General features: G+C 41.2%; 1 protein-coding gene across 1 annotated transcript; it reads left to right on the top strand.

The window, feature by feature from the left end:
* Nucleotides 1–1,426: 1,426 nt before the first annotated feature.
* On the top strand, nucleotides 1,427–14,623 carry LOC138287379 (zinc finger protein 782-like). The gene is made up of 2 exons (XM_069227765.1): nucleotides 1,427–1,542; nucleotides 10,027–14,623. Exon 2 carries the CDS (start codon nucleotides 10,724–10,726, stop codon nucleotides 11,816–11,818), a length of 1,095 nt encoding a protein of 364 aa, XP_069083866.1. The 5' UTR covers nucleotides 1,427–1,542; nucleotides 10,027–10,723; the 3' UTR covers nucleotides 11,819–14,623.
* Nucleotides 14,624–22,159: the final 7,536 nt, after the last annotated feature.

Here is a 22,159-nt window from a genome sequence, read left to right on the forward strand (position 1 = left end):
ATGCTAAGCTAACGCATTTCAAACAAGCAAATCGTAGCACACGTTTATGATTATGTCGGATTAGTGCAATTCTAATACACCACGTTACATAAAGCACGCGTATAAATGTTGGCAAACTACTCTGAGGGCACATTTTGTCCCCGTACAATCTTTATTAGTTCGGTTAATGTCACACATGATTATTTCACACTACGTTTATGCGTTAATAAACCAAAACCTTCATTTTCTGCTTCATCAAGACTTCAGCACAACCTCTGAATGTGTAAGTGCCACTCGTGATGAGCGAGGCTTGGGCTCTGATGTGTGCATGTTCGAACTTATATCGCTGCAGAGGACCCCAAAGCTACTTGCAAAATAATGCTACAAAAGGTTGAGGCACTCAGTCATCAACGGTGTGTTGATGAGGTGTATATTATGAAATAGGAGTTTATATGAAGGAGTTCAACATTTTCGAGTAGTGAAATGCTCCTCTCTGTTCTTCAGACCAGGCACCTTCACTTGTTTTTATGATACCATGCCCACTGTGTGAGAAATTTCTGGATCAAACTTGATTGCTCTATCTCAGGAATTCATTGTTTTAACTATAAAAAAAAAAGGTGTCAGTGAACCTTTATTGAGCGAGGGAAGTGGTCACTGGTAATCAAAACAACAAAGTGACAGTCTGCTATCAAAGCCTAGCCGAGTCCACTATCTTAATATTAACCTAATCAGGGCCCAAATTTCAGTCTTGTTCGACAGTATGAAACCCAATTAAATATAAGGAATAACCCACAAACATAGCAACATTAGAAATAAGCTGTTTAAAAAAAAAAAGTTCTTTGACACATGACCTACGCCACACTGTCTTTGATCTGAGTTATAAAAGTGCATGGTATTTCTCTCTGTTTACTTTGCTATGTACCACCCTTTGCATTTAAACTGCCTAAGTAGTGTTTAAAAAAAAAAAAAAAAAAAAATAAGCTGCCCAGTTTAATTGCACCAGCAACTGATATTCTCTATATTTAATGAAATACAGACTGTCACTACCAGTTGTCAACTTTCTTTGAATACTTTTAGTCCTCTGCATCGGTGTTTGGAAGAGCTCATGTGAAGTGTAGTCATAAATACGTTTCTACCGCAGCAACCAAGTGTGAGACCCTGTACTTAGAATGTGTGTATCTTTAAAACATCCATATATGTGACATCTAAAAACAAAGGTCTTTCCTGAGACAAAATACTCGTTCGTGTGAAATGTTGACTCCTGGAAACTGGAGGAAGAGCTGCTGTCAGTGGCCAGCAGAGGGCGCACCTCGCCTGCCGATTAATTCAACCGGGCACATTGTGTGAAAGATAGACGGGTTTCCTCTTCCGGGTCAGCCGTGGCAGAGACAACCCCAGCAGCGAATGCTGACATCACTTCCTGCCCCTCCCTCTGTGTCCCTCCTGCTGCAGAGGAGGAAGGACCCCCTGTCTGTCTGGGCAATTATCTTCAGCTTCAGACCCCAACTCTGCACCTGCCTCACCCTAGCCCCGGGAGGAGGGAGCCTGGAAATGTCTGCACAGGTAGGAGATTGTCAGCACCTTCTGCTGTGTTTGTAGAAATAGACTGAATAATCCTGAAGCATCCCTGCCAGGAGCCGGGCTGAGCTGGGCTCTTCTATATCTGAGGCCCTTCGTGGTGAAAGGGAGGGGGTGGCCATTTCTTTCTGCATCATTTGTGTTAAAGAGGGTATCTCTGCCACTGCCCTGCTTCTTACTGCAATGAGGAATCTCAATGTTACGCGGAATCTTACTGAACTATGAGAAATCTGCACACCTTGTGCTGCATCTTACTGCACAGTAAAGAATATGCACACGCTACACTGCACATTACTGCACTATCTCAGCACAGTGAGCCACATCTTACTGTACTGTGAGAAAGCTGAGCATTCTACACTGCTACTTTCTGCACTGTGAGGAATGTGTCCCACTGTGCAGCATTTTACTGCACTATGATGAATCTGTGCATACTGATTGCTGTCTACTGCACTATGAGAAATCTGCCTTGCACTACATCTTACTGCACTGGTAGGAATCTGTGCCACTCCACTGTTTACTGCACTATGAAAAATCTGTCATACTGCACTTCATTTTATTGCATTGTGAAAAAAACCTGTTCCCTTTGCAGTGCATTTTAATACATTATAAGAAACCTGGGGACATCCTTTTCTCGGCTCTCGCTCTTCATTTGCTGACTTATCCGTATGTCTGTAGCATTTTCCCCAGGCAGTTGAACATCAAGGCTACCCTGCTGCTCTGTGCCTCTTTGCCCCTGTTTCCACCTCTCAGTCTAGGCAAATACATGTAGGATAGTCCTGGTGTGAATATTAGGAATGTGGAGTGATACATGAAGCTGAGTTTTGTTTCACTGTAAAAAAAACTGTAAACTTTGCACTTGTATAGCGCACTACTCACCCGTTAGGGTCTCAAGGCGCTGTACGCATACCGCTGTGGAACCCCTCCTGGCTTTTCCCTGTGAGGTGCCCACTCCTGGACAGCCCCAGGGTGAAACCAGGCATCCAAGCGCTGTGAGGGCCGTTGTGGAGATTAAGCAAGCTATTGCCCAGAGTTACAGAGTGGGACCCATTAATTAGATTAGGCGAGAATTATCTGGTCCAAGGGAATTGAGCCCAAGGCCCTGCCAAGGCAGGAATTGAACACTGGTCCCGGGCCAGATCTCTGCATCAGGGTCTGCCGGGGTGGTGCATTCTCAGTGAGGACACTCCTCCTACTCTTTGTGTGGTTTCCCACCTTTGCTCCCTCCAGAAGTGGGAGTTTGGAAAGGGGGGGGAGGGGGGGAGCATCTGCTGTTAGCAACAGACCTGGGGATCGAGTTTCAAGGGTGGTAGCCCTTTGAAGCTCACTGCCATGGTAGTACACATTCCTGAGGGAGGGGGTGTTAGCTCCTCCACCCGGGAAGGGCATTGTTTTACAAATTGGAGAGACCGGACTCTCCCCCAGGATTATATGTTGGCTGTCTGGATGTGGCAGGCTTGCTGGAACCAGTCAGCAACCATGCCAGGTAAGTTAGTTTTTGCAGGGGGCACCTCTAAGGTGACCGCTGGGTACGTTTTATAATAAATCCAGTACTGGTACCAGTTTGATTTTATCATTCTGAGTTGTTTGATACCAAACAAGCCAGGGTTCAGAGTAGCCGTTACGTAGCTGGGAAACTCGTATTGACCAGTGTCCAGCACATATATTAAAATGGCTGCTCTGTTCACTCACTATGTCCAAGGTTTGGCAAGGACACAGTGGAGGAATATTGCTCATGCAATTATGTCCTCACATATATTATGGTGCACCCTTCCTTAGGGCTGGAAGGCCTGCTAGAGGGGTGACTTACTCACAAAATATTCAGTGTAGGGTGGACAGGGCACACAGGAAGTGTGCCATGTTGAGTTTCTATTTTAGGTTTGCACCAGGACACTCAGCCTGCTATGGCAGTGGTGGGTGCATCTGGATGCATGGCCCTTGAGGGTGGCACAATCAGTGCTGCTGCTGTCAGTGGCTTACCCTTAGTACTCCCATGCCCTGGTACCTAAGTACCTTTTACTAGGGACTTATAGTGGTAGCTAAAGATGTTTCCAATTACCTTTACAATGTTTTAGGGAAAGAACACTGGCACTGGGAACCTGGTTAGCAGGATCCCATTGCACTCCAGTCCAAGTTGCATTCAGAAACCAGGCAAAAAGTGGTGGTGGGGGGTTGGCAGCAAGGAGCCATTCTCTCACAATTGTCATATAGGTCACTGTTGGTAACCTTCTACATTGGATTGTCCTGGACAAGCTCTCCCTCGTCCTTGGAAAGTCTCATAATTCTCATTGAGATTTTTGTTTTTACAACAGCAGGCATAAAACTTGTACAAAACACCACCAATTTTAGTAAAAACAAAACCCCAATTGTTAAATACCATGGAAAAGTCAAAAGCATTTGAATTATGGAGCTGCAGCTAATTATAGGCAATGTGAGCTTGTTCTTTTTCAAAAATAACCTTTTAACCTTGACCGCATGTGGGACAATATTATAATTGGAACTGGAATCTTCCGGATAATATACCCCTAAATACCTCATGGGGATGGAATTACAGTGACTCTGTAGTAAAGGAAAAAGACTTTCTGTTAAGGTACTAAATAATAGTTATTTGGTTTTTGCCTCATTAATAACTTAGCATATTGCCTTATGTAAATATGATGTAAAAGATCATCATGCTGTTATAATACTCGATTCTCAAATCTTTTTACTTTTGAATTTGTGTGAATTACTCAGAAAAACGTAGGTGTAAATCACCCCTAAGTTAGGAACGATTCACACTTAGTGAAAATGATTGGTAGATTGAGCCTGAAATCATGACAGGTGTGGTACTTAGTGCCCTTGCCTGTCCGTATGTGCATTCTGTCTTCAATAGTGTTCTCTTTTAAATAGGTAAGAACCTGGTGGAGTAGTTAGTGCCACAGTTAGCAGTACTTTTATTTAAAGGAGACAAAACCTAATTTCTCACTTCTCGAAGCTTGCTTCTTAAAATTTTAGGTAGTTGACATTGAGGCAATTACTGTAGTCCATTCCATTAAAGTTAGCTTCAGGCATGGAAGTTTGGACTGCCCTAGTCATGATGCTAGATGGTGAAAGAGAATAGATAGTAAGAGGTCAGAATTTGATCAGATGGACATCATTACCTTACATTTCATTATGTAACGTATATGAACATATGGTGTAGACTATAAGATTTAACTTGAAGAGTTTTAATATTTCGAACTTGATGCCCTTAAGAAGTGAGATTTGGTTCTGAAACACCCACAAAGAGACATGAGTGAGGAAAGTTTAATATGGGAAAGAAAAGTATAATGTTATGCATAGGAACTATAACATTAACAGAATCCATCAAGTAAATTCAAGTGACTATTAATCTAATTTTTTAGGACCTCATTGCCTCTGTTCACATGTGTAGAAAGTGTTATGTCCTGGATTTATTGTGCATTTTAGAACTATGTATGATTTTCAAAGGTAATGATGCATTTCTCTCTTGTCTGCTAGTGTGAACCCTTTTTTCACTGTCTCTCTTCTGCTTATGTTTGTTCCATTGGTTTTGATTACTGCTTCTTTGCTTCATGCTTTGTTGGTGCTGATATACTTTTGATTCCTAGCTGCATGTGTTCTGTTTTTTGCTGTGAGTAGTTTCGTACATATGTTCCATATTCACTCTAATCTGATATTGCTCTTCCTTCTGTTCTGTTTTGCTCTATTAGTGCTGAGGTAGCTTTGGTAGCTGGTTGTGCCCATGCTCTGGTTTGTGTTTTCTGCAGCCTGTTATTGTAGGTCCTTTCAAGGTTTCCTGGATGTTCCAGCCCCTTAGACATCTTTCTTAAATGATTTTTCTATTTTGGGTTACATTTGTACCCCTCTTTTAGAGTTTGGGCGGGGGCCTGCCATCTGCCAGTGGAACAGAGGTAATAACCACCCACCACATTTAGAGTTCTCTTTGAGCTAGCAATATATGAGCCTTCAGTTCAGCCACTGCAGCTCCTTTGAAAATACTTAAAAGTTTGCTCAGTGTCAACCATGTTTGACACGGCTGCTCAGCAAACATTTTTGTAAAACAAAACAAATAGTGACTTTCACGCATGTGTTTTTTTGTACTATGAAGTGGAGGAAGGGAGGTTGCTTTTTCCCCCCATTTTTTGTATCTGCCTGGCTTACTAGGTTTTCCTTGTGGTTCTTAATAAAGGGAGGTGGATGTTTCAATCATTGCACTAACAAGTTGCTGTTTTTAAAAAAAGTTGAATGTCCTAGATAAAAACGAAAAGTGCTTGACGCTTGGATAAAGCTGTGAATGGATCCCAGTGTAATGATTTATCCCATAATGGGTCCCTGAATAGAATTGGCCACACAGTGTTTTTTGATGGGAGCGACCAACGCTATTCTGTTGATCTTTTCTCTAGGCAGTGGAGGCAAGATTATGGTACGAGTGCCTTCTACTCCAAGAACTGGCTCAAGTGGCCTCTATGAAATTCAAAATGTCTATTTGTTTGGAATATGTTCTTGCACTAGATCTGCCACTTTTAAGAGCCACCTGTCAGCAGCTTTGTTTTTTATCTTTGATATCTTTTTACATGGAAAGCTTGTATCTAATTTCTTGAATTTATTGGAGTGATTGGCATCTCTGCAAAATGTTGTCTACCAAATCACATTTTGACTCCACATGTCTTCTGGGGAAGGCAAGGTGAGGAACAAACATAGGTATGCCAAACCAAGGTTTACAGGCCTATTCATCTAGGCAGTTTATTTATTGGTCACTGAAGCCCATAACATCTATGAAACCACACCAATCCTGAATCCAGATCCCTCGCTATTGAGGCTTCCTACCATTGGCTTACTCAGCCACATTCCAGGTGGCCCAGCTGCAAGATTAGTAGATGTGCTCCTAGAGCAGACAGAGCACCCATAAATAACTTAGTGGTGAAAGCAGGGCCACCATCTGAATGAAAGTTATGAACTGCTTCTATTGCTATGAGGCACATTAAGCCTTTTATTACTGCTCTAGCAATGACAGTCTTGCGCAGCCACACCAACAGAAATCTAGAGAAAAAATCAACCATAGCCAAAATATTGTTATTCTAATTAGCTGCTGGCAGCGGACCAAAGTAATTTAGGAAACAATACTCCTGGCAAGACATATGGGATATTGTGAGGGGAGTAGGTGCTGGCCTTACAGCAGAAGAATGCTTCATTATGTGTTGGCATTTCTAAGTAAATATGGCCACCAGTACCACTGCTGTGACACTGACACTGTAGTTCTGATGCCAGAATGTGCAAAAGCTATGTAAACTGCTCTGATTAAATGTAACCTATTTTCCTTATGTGTGCGCTTATCCCCTACTCCTGGTATGGACTACATGAGCACAATATCTTTGGTGTATGTTTATGTATACCTTGAAAGGAAACCATTGCTGTGAGGTTATTTTAGTATGGTTTTATGGGCACGTTATTTTAGCCATAGGCCTGCAGCTTGTGCCCTTTAGCCTAATAACATTTTATTTTATTCATTTTCTTTTCTGAGAAGAAGCTTCATTCTGCGGTGATGTTTTATTTCTATTATCTCATACACTTTTAGCCTAGGAACTGTTTTTATTCTTATTAGTCTGACATTCTTGTTCTGTACTCTGCTCAAGGCTGTACCATTATTGTTGTCAGTACAAAGCAGAACACCACAATCTTTGCCACATCACGAGAAACATATGTGTTCTTACGTTTGAGCAGTTTTCTCAGAACACCAGATGTTTCATTAGAAAACATCCCTTTGCCTCCTATACGTTAGAGGGAGTGTTCCAGCCAGAAAATTGACATTGCATGCTGTTGCTTCATTTTAGCTGTCTGCTGAGACTTATTGTATTTTCTGCCTCCATGGGAGAGGTCTTTCATTAGACCAACCTCCCTCTATGCTACTTCCATATTCAGTTATGGGGGATGGTGTCTTCCTAGGGGTCCCGAAGGGGTGATTAGGGCCAACACCGCTGTGCTTTAGTAGTACCTTAATGGCATAGGTAGGAATCCTGACACTTAGCATTCTGACACTATGGTAGAACCTTTTTTATGTTTCACTTTCTTTGTCACCGCAATGATATTATTATGTTTTATCACCCTAATAATTGCAGTACATGACATTTTATCTAGAACGCAGTTGGTTCAATAAAAGTATATTGAACCAATTCCTGCTTCTGTTTTTCTTTGTATATGTGAGACAAATGTAACTGAGAGAAAAGGATGAGATCTGTTACACCACGATTTCCCTGAAAAATCAGAATGTCATGGCACAGCTGCCACAAATCACCGCCACTTTTAGGTGCTGATGAGGAACTGCAAACTGGCCGGAAGGGGAAGGCTGACAGTTGCCACACAGTGTGGAATTGGACTCAGTGCACCACAGCATAGTGATGCTGCCCCCCAAATCCTAATAGTCTCATCAGCATGATGAAAGGCAACACTACACCATAAAGGGGCTTTCACCTTTTAATTTTGCCTCTGTTGCTATAATGATGCCTTCATCAGTGTTTGTTTGTGATCTATAAGCAACTGTGTGGGTTTGATCCACTCTATTTCCAGCTAAGTGATCCATTTACATTAGCAACTGTGTGGTTTTGACCCACTCTCTTTCCAGCTAAGTCAGTCGCATTATTCCCTCCCTAGTGTGATTGTCTTCACTTTTAGTGTGCTTGTCTTAACTTTTATGGGCCGTGGTATGCTGTCCATGTACCAAAGGAAGCATGTCCTGAAGGGCGGCCACCTTTGTCCAAGGCTGTCTGGCATGTATCAATTTACCTTTTGAGTTTCTGAATATGTTAAGTTGCCAATGCAGTAAATCTACATCAATCCCTCCTACTCAGAATACTAAATCCAACACTGTTTGTGTGGGAACTGACAGATGGCAGAGTTCCAGTTCTTTTTTCCCATTTAGGTGCTGCTTTTTCGTACCGTTCAAAGATTTTTCTTTACCGGAACCCCAAGACGTCTGAATAGCTCTAGATAGTTCACATTTACGATTGTGTGTAAGAACAGCCGGCAAGCACTGGCGAACAGTCAGTAACACCACTTCCCCCTGGATGTTACTAGGAAGTATTAAAGAGACAGTGTCAACAGCTTCTGTTCTCCATGCTGAGTGGTATATTCGCTAGCAGCTTCTGTTCTCCATGCTGAGTGGTATATTCGCTAGCAGCTTCTGTTCTCCATGCTGAGTAGTATATACGCTAGCAGCTTCTGTTCTCCATGATTAGTATGGATTGTCCATGGACTACTTATTGGCACTTGTGTCAGTGTCTGCACAACAGCAGAAGCAGTAATTCACATACCAGTCCCTATCATCTGTGGTATGGATTGTCTAAGTCGGCCACAGAGGGTCACTAATTTTGTTAACAATTTTTTTAATCCAGGAGCAGCTAACTGGCTTACTTTAAGATGAGGGATGTAACCAGCTAATTCTGGCCAAGTAGTGCCTGAAAGGCCCACGGGACCATTCTAACTTGTTTCACTACCTGTGGTAACTCCACCTTAAACAATAAAGCCAGCAAAAACGATGTCTGAAAAATAGGAGGAGGAAGGCAAAAAGTTTGGGGATGACCTTAAAGATAGGCCATTTTCCAACATACCTCATAAGCACCTATCTGTGCAATTCCTCTGTCTATACCTCATACGCACCTACCTGTTTGCCTCCTCTATTTATACCTCGAAAGCACCTGTGTGTTCACCTTTACAGTCTCAGCCTCATAAGCACCTACCTGTGCACCTCCTCCGTTTCTATCTAATAAGTACTTACCTGTGCAACTACTCTTTTTGTTTGTCAGACGCACCTACCGGTGCACCGCCTCCGTTTGTATCTCATAAGCATCTACCTGTGTGTCTCCTCTGTTAATACCTCATAAACACCTGCTTGTGCACCTCCTCTGTTTGTACCTCTCTGACAAGTTTCTGTAATGAAGTTTGCAAGCGCTGCAGTGCCAACTATAGCTACTTGACCATTGGGTCATTAACTGCCTTATGCTGTGTGAATGCAGATAGATGTTCCACTACTATGGCTAACAATGCACCCTGAGTTACATTTGTTATATACTTCCTAAAGATTTAGTTTTTTATATGCTTCCCGAAGAGTTACCTTTGTTATGCATTTCTTGAAACTGAAGAAACAGCAGTACATCCTGAGTCCTCTTTTTCCACAGTTGGTTCTTCTTTGAATTAAATCTACCTAAAACTGTAGCTCTAGCATGTGGGTGCTCCATGCTCACCCTTTCTTTACTAACTTACTTTGTGAATACTAGCAAGTTGCCTCCTTTTCTGAAGTAAATAAGATGATATGTGCTCAACAGAACGTTTAGTTAAATACCTGTGTATGGTGAAATAACCTTTGCTAAGTTTCAAACTTGGTAAAGAAGAGATGTCTTTTACCATCATTTAAACATTGTGTATTCACATTCCATAACATTTGCATTTAATAATTTGACATCTCTTTACATCCCTTAGGAAACAAGCCTTGAATACATGAAATTAATATGGATATTGAAGATACTACTGTAAATGTACAAAAACAACGAAATATTGAGCTCCAGTATTCAGGTAAACACCAGTGCAGTGGAATCAGAGACAGATGAACCTGAACATAAACTGGCAGGTCCTGGAAGAAGCAGTCAAAGGCAATTCAGTGGATGTCTGAGCTGTACACCTCTATTCCAAAGGACTAAGAAAAGAACTCTTGAAAACTGACAAATCACCTCCTGTGTAAACAGGAATCCAACATCAGCTTTGATCATGGGATTCGTATGATGTGCTTACAGCAGTGCTTTACTTCCTAAAATGGTGATCACTATTCAGTGCTCTAGGTGTATTGTAAACTCTTTCTGGCCAAACCACAGGAATCCGAGAAAAGAAGAATGGAGTTGAGCCAGACAGCTGAAGTGTGAAAGAAAGATGAGTTCTGCTATCTAAAATACAAACGTCTGCCTCTATTTGCTCCAACCAGAAGGAAGATTAATCTTTACCCCTAAGTGTGCAACGCCATTACCCATTCTAAATGCGCCATCGCCCACAAAGAAGCCTTACACACTATCATTATGACAGATGTTTGGTGATCTTTGCAGTTTATTGTTAAATCAGAAACCAAATATACAAAATACCGTGCACTTGCAGGTTATTTGGGAATATCACAAGTGCTTTATCAGCCATGTTGGCCCTTCAGGAAGCACAGTCATGTGATGTAGACAACTATATACCCAGCCCAGAAACGCTAATCAAGAAAAACGAATCGTATACATGCAGCGAGAGCTCTAGTTTGTCATCAGTACTAAAGCATCCTCAGCAAACGCACACGGGGGAAAAACCATTCACTTGCACTGAATGTGCGAAGAGTTTTAGTTGGTTATCTAACCTACTATGTCATCAACAAACCCAGAAGGGGATCAAAGCATGCAATTGCAGCGGATGTGGGAGTAATGTTAGTTACTCTTCAGCATTAAGGAATGATCAGCAAATAAACACAGAGGAAAAACCATACCATTGCAGTGAATGTGAAAAGAGCTTTAGTTGGTTTTCACACCTCAAAAGACACCAGCAAACACACACAGGAGAAAAACCATACATCTGCAGTGAATGTGTGAAGAGCTTTGGTTGTTTATCACACCTCCAAAGACATCATCGAACACACACTGGGGAGAAGCCATACCATTGCAGTGAATGTGAAAAGAGATTTAGACGGTTAGCCCACCTCCAAATACATCAGCGAACACACACAGGGGAAAAAACATACAAGTGCAGTGAATGTGTGAAAAGCTTTAGTCAGTTATCAAACCTAAGAAGCCATCAGCGAACACACACGGGGGAAAAACCATTCAAGTGCAGGGAATGTGTGAAAAGCTTTAGTTGGTTATCTAACCTACAACGTCATCAACAAACCCACAAAGGAGAAAAACCATACCATTGCAGCGAATGTGGGAGTAGCTTTAGTTACTATTCGACATTAAGGAATCATCTGCGAACACACACAGGGGAAAAACCATTCAAATGCAGTGAATGTGGGAAGAGCTTTAGTGATTTATCAGTCCTACAAAGACACTTGCGAACACACACTGGGGAAAAACCATACCAATGCAATGATTGTGGAACCAGCTATAGACATTCCTTAACGTTAAGGAATCATCGGCGAATACACACAGGGGAAAAGCCATTCAAGTGCAGTGAGTGTGTGAGGAGCTTTAGTCGGTTTTCATACCTACAAGCACATCAGCGAACACACGCAGGAAAAAACATTCAAGTACAGTGAATGAGGGAAGAGCTTTAGTCAATCATCAGTTCTACACAGACGTCAACTAACACACACAGGGAAAAAAACACACCATTGTAGAGAGTGTGGAAAGAGCTTTTGTCAGTCATCAGTGTTCCCAAGACATCAGCAAACGTACACAAGGGAAAGGTCATTCAAGTGCAGTGAATGTGCGAAGAGCTTTTGTCGATTATCAATCCTGCAAAGTCATCAGCGAACACACACCGGGGAAAAACCATACCATTGCAGTGGAAGTAGTTTTAGTAACTCTTCAAACCTAAGGATGAATCAGACAACCCACACAGGGGAAAAGCCATACAAGTGTACTGAATGTATAAAACCTGTGAGTCGATTACCAGTTTTACGTCATCATAAGCAAAAATACACCTTCACTGAAAACACATGGAAATAATCTTACAGATGCAGTGAATTTGGAAGAACTTAAGTACATCACAAAAAGGTTGACCTACACAGCAGCAAACAAGTGCAGGTATGGGGAGATAAACGAATTACAGAAAATTCTAACATTACAATTATGTGGGACATTCAAATACCAGATAGTAAAAAGTAGATGATAAAAGACTCGACCTGCAGGAAAGAAGACAAGCATACATATTTGTAGAATTATGAAAGTGTCCTTTTCTTAGCGATTGTTCACTTCTCTATACGTAGGAAAAACATTAAATACCACGAAACATAGCATAATCTGCACTAAAAGAAAATAAAAAAAAATTATTGAGTGAAAAAGAGTTGTAAATAAAAATACTTCAAGCACTCTTGTTTAGGCTACTGGTAAAATCAACACTATGAACACTGCTTGGACTAACAAAGGTATTTTCATCTGGATTTAGGGATTAGTGATCAAACCCATAAACCCTTGAACCCAAAACACATGCACTCCCATGGAAAGCTTAACCGAAAGACAAAGGTAGTTCCTAATAGTGAGCAGTGAAAGTATACAAGTCATCCAGTCAGAAGGATGGTAAAGAGGCTATACTCCAGGGGAGTGACAAGCACAAGAAGAGTCAACACAAGCTGACACACAACATGCAAATAGGCAAGCTTTTAATTGGTAATATCCTAGGATAAAAGTTAGATATGAGCATGGTGGTTGTTCTCGACACTAAATACAAACAGCCACTTACTTAGTGCATGCCATTCACTCATGTGTCTCTTTAATGAAGAGTGCTGTTACCGCCAAACTTATTGAACTCTTTTTATCAAACATAAATGGTAGAAAGACTGTCAGTCAAACTGAGCTGTCTCTGATGTACTGCCAGTACATATTTCTATAAAACCTACCTTGCAGAAGGCAGAAATAACACTAATATTCTATACACAATTATATGTTTAAAATCTGATGCAATGGAGATTCATATAAAAGATGAATTCTCTGTAGGCTATATGAAGTGCTGCTTATTATGTCACTGGCAAACATAGGAAAAAATATGACGTACCAGGAAACATACTGGGAGACTAGCAGAATGTGGACTAAAAGAAGAGAAACATTGTTAGTTTTTATTGAGTAAACAAGGGGATTTCTAGATTTAGAGATTACTGATTACACCCATAAACCCAAAATACATGGGCTCCCATGAAATGCTTAACCAAAAGACAAAAGTAGTTCCTAATAGCGAGCAGTGGAAGTATGAAAGTCATCCAATCAAAAGGATGGTAAAGAGGCCGCACTCCAGGGGAGTGACACACACAATAAGTGCCAACAGAAGCTGACACACAACATGCAAAATATGCAACCTCTTAACAACAATTGTTAAAAACTATCTTAGGATAAATGCTAGATATGAGCATAGTTTTTGTGTCAACACTACATGCTATTCACTCATTTGTCTATTTAATGAAGAGTTATTTTACTACCAAATGTAATGACACTCATTTTACCCAACATAAATAGAATAAAAAGTCTGAGTCAGTCAAACCAAGCAGTCTCAGGTGACCCGCCAGTTCATATTTCCATAAATCCTACCTTGGAGAAGCAGAAGGCAGGAATAACACTATTATTCTATATATACACTAAAATTACGAATCACTTTTGGGGGTAAGCAGCAACTTGGGATATTTGCACGTAATAAAAAAAGAACACATTTTATCTATTAAAATGTATATCATAAGACATGTTTAAAATCTGATGCAATGCAGAATAATATAAAAGATATGTGAAATGATGAATACTCTATAGACTGTATGAAGTGCTTCTTTATAATGTCATCACTGGCAGAATTTAAAAGACGCGTGACATTATTAAGAAAGAGTTTTGGTGTAATAGTAGAGGTAGAAGGTGCTTGTCAGATGCTGATAACATATGACAAATCCAAATTGAGCAGGGTGTGGGTGCCATCACTATATGCATAACACTGAAAGGGCACAACCGGATCAGGATGGAAAATGTCTGACATTAGCCATCCAGGAAGAGGCAGAAGCAATCCTGCAGTCCTCATGATGTCCGCCAACACAAAGGCAGATGATCAAAACAACATGTTAAATAGTTGGGACAGTACTACAGAGAATACCATGCAAATGTATTGTGACATCACTTTTTAAATTGTTTTGTAAAATTTCACACATTTACTTTAAGCTTATTCACAGTTTGAGGCAAATGAAGGTAAATTGGTTTGCCCATAACCATGTGATAGTGTGAATTATTAAGACTGGTGTTGGAGTCCTCTAGCTTGCAAGGTCAGCAGGTAAAGTTCTTGATTAGATATTAATGTTGCTACATATCATCCAGAACATTATCCTAGTGTGTTGTCTTACCTAACTCTCCTATAATGTGTTTGTCTTCAGAGAGACAATCAACAAAATAAGGGATTGTTTGGCTCTCACACAGGTGGAATAGTAATTCCTTAAATTCATTAAGCTGCACAATATAAGGTGGCCAGGCTGAGCACAGGGCCTCTCTTCAGAAGAGTGAGTGATCAATAATGAAAGTCACAGAGCTGCAGCTGTGTGAAAACCAGGTAGAGCACTAAGCAAACAAAAGCGTTTACACCTTTCAAAAAGTTTCGTAGAGGGCAGATGAATAACGGGACTCCAATTTTGAGATAATTATTCAACCTAGGAAATGAGAAAAAGAAAATGATCCCATTACATTATTATGATATAGATAGAATCAATTCTGATGCTATAAAATGTACAGAACAATGGCAATATTTTACATCTTAACAAGAAATGTATGTTTTTGGTCTCCGTTTTAGGGTACCCTGTCTAAACATTAATATGGTTGAATAGCATTACTAGAGTAATTTGATAATTTAGTGACCCCAACATTTTTTTTTACCAATATTATGGATCTGAAAATGAGTCTGTTTGCTATGTTTCAATGTATAACTCAAAGCCTCAAAACCTTTTTATTTTTCTGCCAATGGTTTTCATGAAAACGGCTGCTAGCCGATATGTTTATAAAGCGGGTTTGAGATGCAGATCCAGCAGTCACTCAGCTAGGTCTATGCCCGGCAATCTGAAACAAGGTCACTGTCAAAACTGATAATTGACTTATTTCTCTAGGCTGAGGGCACTGCTGTTGTTTGACTAATTTAAAAGGTTGGTTGATTGAGAAGACATCCTTCCCTAGCTTTCTGTGCAGATGTACATAATAAAGAGGTTCACACAGTCGCTGTGATGCCCAGATGCTGTGATGCCAAAATAACAGGAAAAAACATGTTGCAATTTATAATTGGTCATGTGCTGAGCTACGTTTCTCAATGTTTTGGTGCCCTTGAAATAAAAATGTATTTATTTTAAAACGGCAATGTTCGAAGCTATTATTAATATGTAATAACTTTCCTCTCATCATCAGATGATATGGACATTCTATACTAATTGGCCAGAGGGATGAAGCAAACCGAAACAAGAGAGAAATTGTTCTTGGTGTGTCTTAGGTTAAATAATATTATTTTGTTAAGTTTATTATGTTAGTTTTAGGCCTGAGCATTCATGTCACACATAGGATGGAGGATACTGCTGGTTCATATTTCCGCAGGTTTCATTTAACTATTGGTGTGAAAAATTATGGAATTCTTATAGTTAGTCTGTGTATCTTTGAATGTTTAATTAAACATATAATGATTTTTAGACGTGGGATGTACATTATGCCTTTCATGCAGCATTTCCTCTTTTCCATACCAGTGTTTATGAATTGCTTAGTTAATGTTAAAATACATTTTAGGCATTGATTTATTCTTCTCTACAATTGATATATCGATTTAATGGACTGTACATTAGTTATAAAAATAAATCTTAAGTGAGTCATTCACTCAAATTCTTTAAGCTCTTTGTGATTTTCTTATTTATGATCAGAGAATGCTTGAAATGTACGTCTAGGGTCTTTCTCATTGGGCCAGATGTAACACTGTCGGTCAGTCAAAGCTTAAATTGGAGGACACAAACAATCGTGTCCAGAGGATTTCAGTCTGTTGATTGCCACTCACTCATCCTCGCTGATCAAAATAAGTGTACTGGACTGACTTCCCTTCATCTCATGTTCAGATAGCCTGCTAGCTGATTGAGTTTAGCACACATTTGAAAATCAAGATTTCACAGTGTAAAGAATAAAGGCAAGACAATCATGCAAATGAGAGGCAGGGGTAATGCACCAAGTCCTGTGTGACCCCTTCCATTAAGTACTGCAAACAGGAATGCAAACATGTATACACTAAAGCGCCCCTTTATAAAAGATGCAAGCCACTCCTTGACTCTTTCTCTCTCTGTCAAACCCACCCTATTCTATACTCTCTCTAGCAGCACCTGTAGATTGATGGTGTAATCAGCAGACACTGTCACAGACCTGACCTATTCTACACCCTCCCCAACAGGACCTATAGAAGATGGGTAGGTAGCAAATACAACAAAACTAGGGATGCTGATTGACCCCAATCCCTTGCCTGGAGTGGCTTGTTCTAGAGATCCACCAGGGCTAGTTTGGTCCCATTTGGGCAGAAACTATACCTGTTGCTGTCCACAAAGTGCTTAGTGCTCACAGGGGACAGGCAGGCATACCACTGGAAAGAAATACCAATGACTACTAATGACCAGGTGTGACTAGGTTCCCACAAAGTAATTTATTGATAGTCTACAGATCACTAGTACATGGGCTGGTGTCAGACTCTTGAATGTAGAAGAGTAACCTTCCCTGGATCGCTACAGTTGGACCTGACCCTAGGAAACCACCCAAACTTCAATCAACTTGGTTTCCTCTGAGTCTTCTGGTAGGTCATTATGTGGGTGTGCTTAAGAGGGATCAGCAATCATGTTTCCAATATGGTGTGGTGAATCCATATATTAGATTAGCGCCCCCATCACCTAGTGAATTTTAACTTACTTAGCTTGCTCTGTCTTAGCCCATTTATTTTATAATTTATTTTGAGATGGCTGCTAGTGTTTACAGTTAGAGAAATGTTTTGATTTGCGTTATCAGTGCCACTCTGTGAAGGTGTCACTATCAGCATCATAGTCAAGTCATATACCCAGGTATTCACATCATGTCTCTTTCCCAGTTACGTGTGTCAGGAACATAATGTACATTTGGTGGAAATTGTTTACATAATTGCTGCCACAAGCATGCCCCCTTATCTGTCGTTTGGGAACATACCTGTGTCAGGGGTCCTACAAGATCTGTATAAATATTTCTCACACAGATGGGGTCATCAGAGGGAATCAAACCAGATACCTCTGACGCCGTCTATGCTGAACGTCACCTTTCTGCAGAAATCAGCCTTCGTGTTACTACGGAGTCTGACCTGGAGACCTCATTCCAAAGTAACAAGGGTTGGGGGGTGCTTCTCATGTACATGGTACTGGCAGATTATCCAGTTTATCACACCTAGCTCTCGTTAGGTTAGGGATTAGGTTCTCTATGCTAGGGGTTCTACATTTCATGCTTATTGCAAGATTGTGGGGGGACTTATTCATGACTCTCATCTTAACAATTTGGTTTAATTTATTATTCGTTATCCTAATCAATGCAGCTCATGCATTTTAGATTGCAGTCTTTTCAATAAATACATTGAAAACTTTCCTGCATCTCCCTAATTACCTGTGTGTGACTGAGACTTATTGCTAGTGTGAGAAAAGGCTAACTTCCATTCCACCACGACTCCCCTGAGGTGTTACAGTCTAGAGTCCAAGTGTAAGGCTGTCAGAAATTACCTTTTACTTTTTGGGTTTTTGGTGAGGTACTGCTTATGAACCGGGAGGGTTGGGCCCACAGTTGTGACTTGTAGGAGTGTCTCAGTTGCCTACAAACAAAAGTGCTGTCAACCCCAAACCAGCAGTCTCGCCTAGGAGCAAGAGTCCAACTATGACATGGCACCACCAATGATGGTGTTTTGGCACCAATTTACTGATCTCCTGAGTATCTCTGTCTCACACACAGCAGGTACCCTAAGTACCATTAAATGAAGACATCCGTGGTCTTAGGGAAAATCCTCCTCAGCTGAATAGGGAGCACCTAACTAGCCTGTAGGTTGTTCAAGCCTGAGCTCTTTAAAGGCTTTTCTCCCCATTTGGTGTGTCATCTCTGTTCCCATTACTCAATATGGCTAACGCCATAAACATTTAAAAAAATGTCAGACATGATTTAACACAACATCTAGTAGCCCATGGCTTAACAGATGAGGGTGGGAATGTCACATTTATAGTGAAAGCTCATGAAGCTCATGAAGGTTACCAAACAGAAACATTCTATTCCTTGGTTACCTTTCCTGAGGAAGACACTACAACATACACATTTCACACATACCAATTTGTGAACATACCGCAGATGTACCAAGCATATCAGTATCTAGAGATACCCTTTTCCTTTCAAGAACATCAAAATTAGTTCAGTGGCACCCTACCACATGTAATACAACCCGTGAGATTAGGTCCCTTCAGTTATGTGGCATTAAAGTGGCCCATGTTTGCCACATACATACCACATCCTGGCATACAGGCATTGCACATAGCTGACGTACACGCACTTTATAATAAGTTCGTACAACTTTACAGACGATTAGTACAATTTGCTGTGAGAACATTAAAAAACACCCTAGCACGGGCTGCACCAGCTGGTCACCAATTGACCGTTACTGGGATTAACCCACAAACTATACATTCTGTCATGGCCAAAGTACCACAGAATGTGAGAAGATTCCGTTCTGGATAGCACAAAAACCTAACCAGCTGGAAGCAGTGTTTCCCTATACAGGAGCCCAAGATAAACATCGAATTCTCACAAAGTGCTTGCCATTGGGAATGGTTCCCTCAGTGGGCGACTTCACTACATGGGGTACAGTCTTCACTGCAATTTACACTACCATGTATGGTACCCCAACACTTGCCAATTTGCCAGAAGTGTTCAAACAAATTCAAAATGAGCACGAGGCTGCACCAGCCTTGGATTTAGGGATGGAACTGATGCATAACTTCTACAAAGTCTCCTCAATAATACTCAGTAACATTAAAGGTGAAGCAGTAGCGTTGGCCATATGCCAAAGGCTCCAAGAGATTCTACAGTTGGAACAGGAATGCCAACTACTGAAAATTGTTTCTGTTACCTATAATAGTATAGGACGGGATAGATTGGGAGTCAAGCCGAAAAAACCTGACATTCAGAGTGCCACCCCTAAGGACTGTACTAAACAAGCACAAGAGGGTTCTAAAAAACATTGGAATAAACAAAAACAAAATACAGAAGAAGTCCGAGCGCAGACTCTCCACATCTAGAGAGCTCCGAAAGGAGGTATAATCTCAGAAATAGAGAAACTTTGAAAGCTCCTGACAGATATACTGATTCCATCCCTCTTGTTCCTTTCAGGACACACCGGATAGACATAGTGAGAGGGTGGGCCAGTTAGAGCAACATCCTGACTACGTGAAACATACTAAAGACTTACAGTGGTCTTCAAACAAGAAAGAAGTAAAATCCCCACAATAAAAGCCACAATTTAAAAAGAAACAGGTGGCAGCAATTTCAATTAAACATACCAGCAAACTTGAGAATATTGCTGAAGAACGAGACGTGGGCATTGACCCTGCTGGACAGTGGGGCACAAGTCACGATATGTCACCAGAGTCTGAAAGAACATCTGGATGCAACAGTAACTAATAACTTTTTTGCAGTCGAGACGGCAGACAGGCGCATTCTCCCACCGACAGGGTTTATGATTTAAACATCCAAATTGAAGGAGACATAGAGCGCACCATTAGTGTAATATTTTGGGATTAACTTAATTGTGCTATCATTTTGGCAGAAAAAGACTGTCAATCTGAGCACGTCTGTAAGCTCCCACATGGGGAAGATGTAATTTAGCCTTCTTTCTCTGATCTTGTTCCGGAAGTGGTAAAAGAAGATGCTGTCTGCTGGGCTTTTGCGCAGGCACCTGCGCTATACTGCAACCACATAGGGTGGGATAGAGATTCCCCCTAACATGTAATACCTATCAGGTCTACCCTCCAGCCTCACACCCACTTACATGCTAAACATGAAGCTAACGCTCCAGTGAGGGAGATCCTCACTCAACTCGAGTACCAGGGAGTAATAGAGCCATGTGTCTCTGCAATAAATAACCCGTTATTCCCCATTGCAAACCAGACCCTTCATATAGAATAGTCTTAGACTACAGACACTTAAAAATATGCAATACAAAATGCACACAACACCACACTAATTAACAATATAGTCCGGAAAAAATACAAAACAACTTTGGATATTTTCAATGTTTTTTGCTGACAAAACTTAGCGCTTGAAAGTCAGGACCTGAGTGCATTCTCATTTGGCTCACAAAAATGGTTTTGCTGTTTGCCCCAGGAACAGCCCAGGGCTGTTTTTTTCCCTTGTAACATCAATAATTCATGATATTGATCCAGAGGTATTGACCTTGGTAGATGACAACTATCTCTTTAACTTTGGCAGAATTTACATTCCAGATTATGCACAATGCGTCAAACCACTTTATGATTTAATTTGCCGAGATATCTTGAGCAGACACTGGACACTAGAACACTCGCGCATCGTTAGAGGATTGCAGCAAGACATGTTAGAAGCAAAACACTTACACACATGTGGCAACAAAACAAATTTGGTCATCAGAATAATTGCTGGTGCCAATTGGTTCACCTATGTCATGTTAATGAGGACGACACAGTGCCCATTGCATATAAATCACATTTATATTCCAATGCAAAACAACGATTTGCACCCACAGAAAAACTTCTGACTGCTGTACAGATGGCCGTCATTAAAGGGAGGCCACTTGCCCAGGGGAAACTTATTACTGTTGTTACCCGAGTGGCAGCCTTGAAGGCTGTCACCAAAGCAAACATTCTTAACGCTAAAGCATTACCACGTTGGATTCAATGGGCAACCTCCCTGGCGGCCACCGATGTTCATTACATCTTTGATCCAAAACTTCAGACACAAGAATTTCTCCAATACAAACAGGAGTACCCCACACCTCTTAACCCCTTGCCACTTGACAGATTTCATACTGTTATTTACACTGATGGTTCAGCACAACCAGCTGTAGGTAGAAAACATCAATATTCAGCCACTTGCGCAGCAGTGAGCGGAGTGATGAAGGATGGTGTCTTCCACCCTCACAATACCTAAAAAAAGACCCTAGAGGACTGCACAGCACAATTGCCTGAACCCAAAGCCCTCAGTCTGGCACTGGAACATACGGATCCAAGACACCTTACATTTATTGTGTGTGATTTGTACTATTGTGTCCAGTCCTACTATGATTATCCCAACCATTGGCGGTTCAGAGACTCAAAGGGGAATACTATAAAACACAGAACTCTGTGGGGGAGGGTGGCTGATCTCAAGGATAAGCTACCAGAGGCTCATGTTGTACATAAATTGGGCCATCAATGTGTAGGGGTACACATTATTTGTAACACCTTGGCTGACGACGCAGCCAAATCCGCAGTAGCTACAGTTTCTGTGGCTGCAGTGACTCGAGATTGGATAACGAAATTCAGGCTGCCGTGAAAGCTTCTGCTGAGTGCAAGCCTCTTCCAAAAGCATACCTTGTTAAGTATTCCTATCATATTGATGCTCAGAATGTTGCCTTTGTGACAATTTCTGGGGTTGGAACACGTGATCCCCAACCAGGACTAGGGATTAGATCTCATCAAAGCAGCGTATGAGGGTGTTTTATCTGCTCATGCTGGTGTCACGGCCACCATATCACTCTCACAGAAACGCTTCTGGTGTCCGGGTTGTAGGAGGCTGGCCTGGCTTGTAGTGGGTACCAAGGGGTACTTACACTCTGTACCAGGTGCAGTTATCCCTTATTAGTGTAGAAGAGGTGTTTCTAGCAGCTTAGGCTGATAGAAGGTAGC

Source organism: Pleurodeles waltl, chromosome 4_1 (assembly GCF_031143425.1).
Source record: "Pleurodeles waltl isolate 20211129_DDA chromosome 4_1, aPleWal1.hap1.20221129, whole genome shotgun sequence".
NCBI lineage: Eukaryota > Metazoa > Chordata > Amphibia > Caudata > Salamandridae > Pleurodeles > Pleurodeles waltl.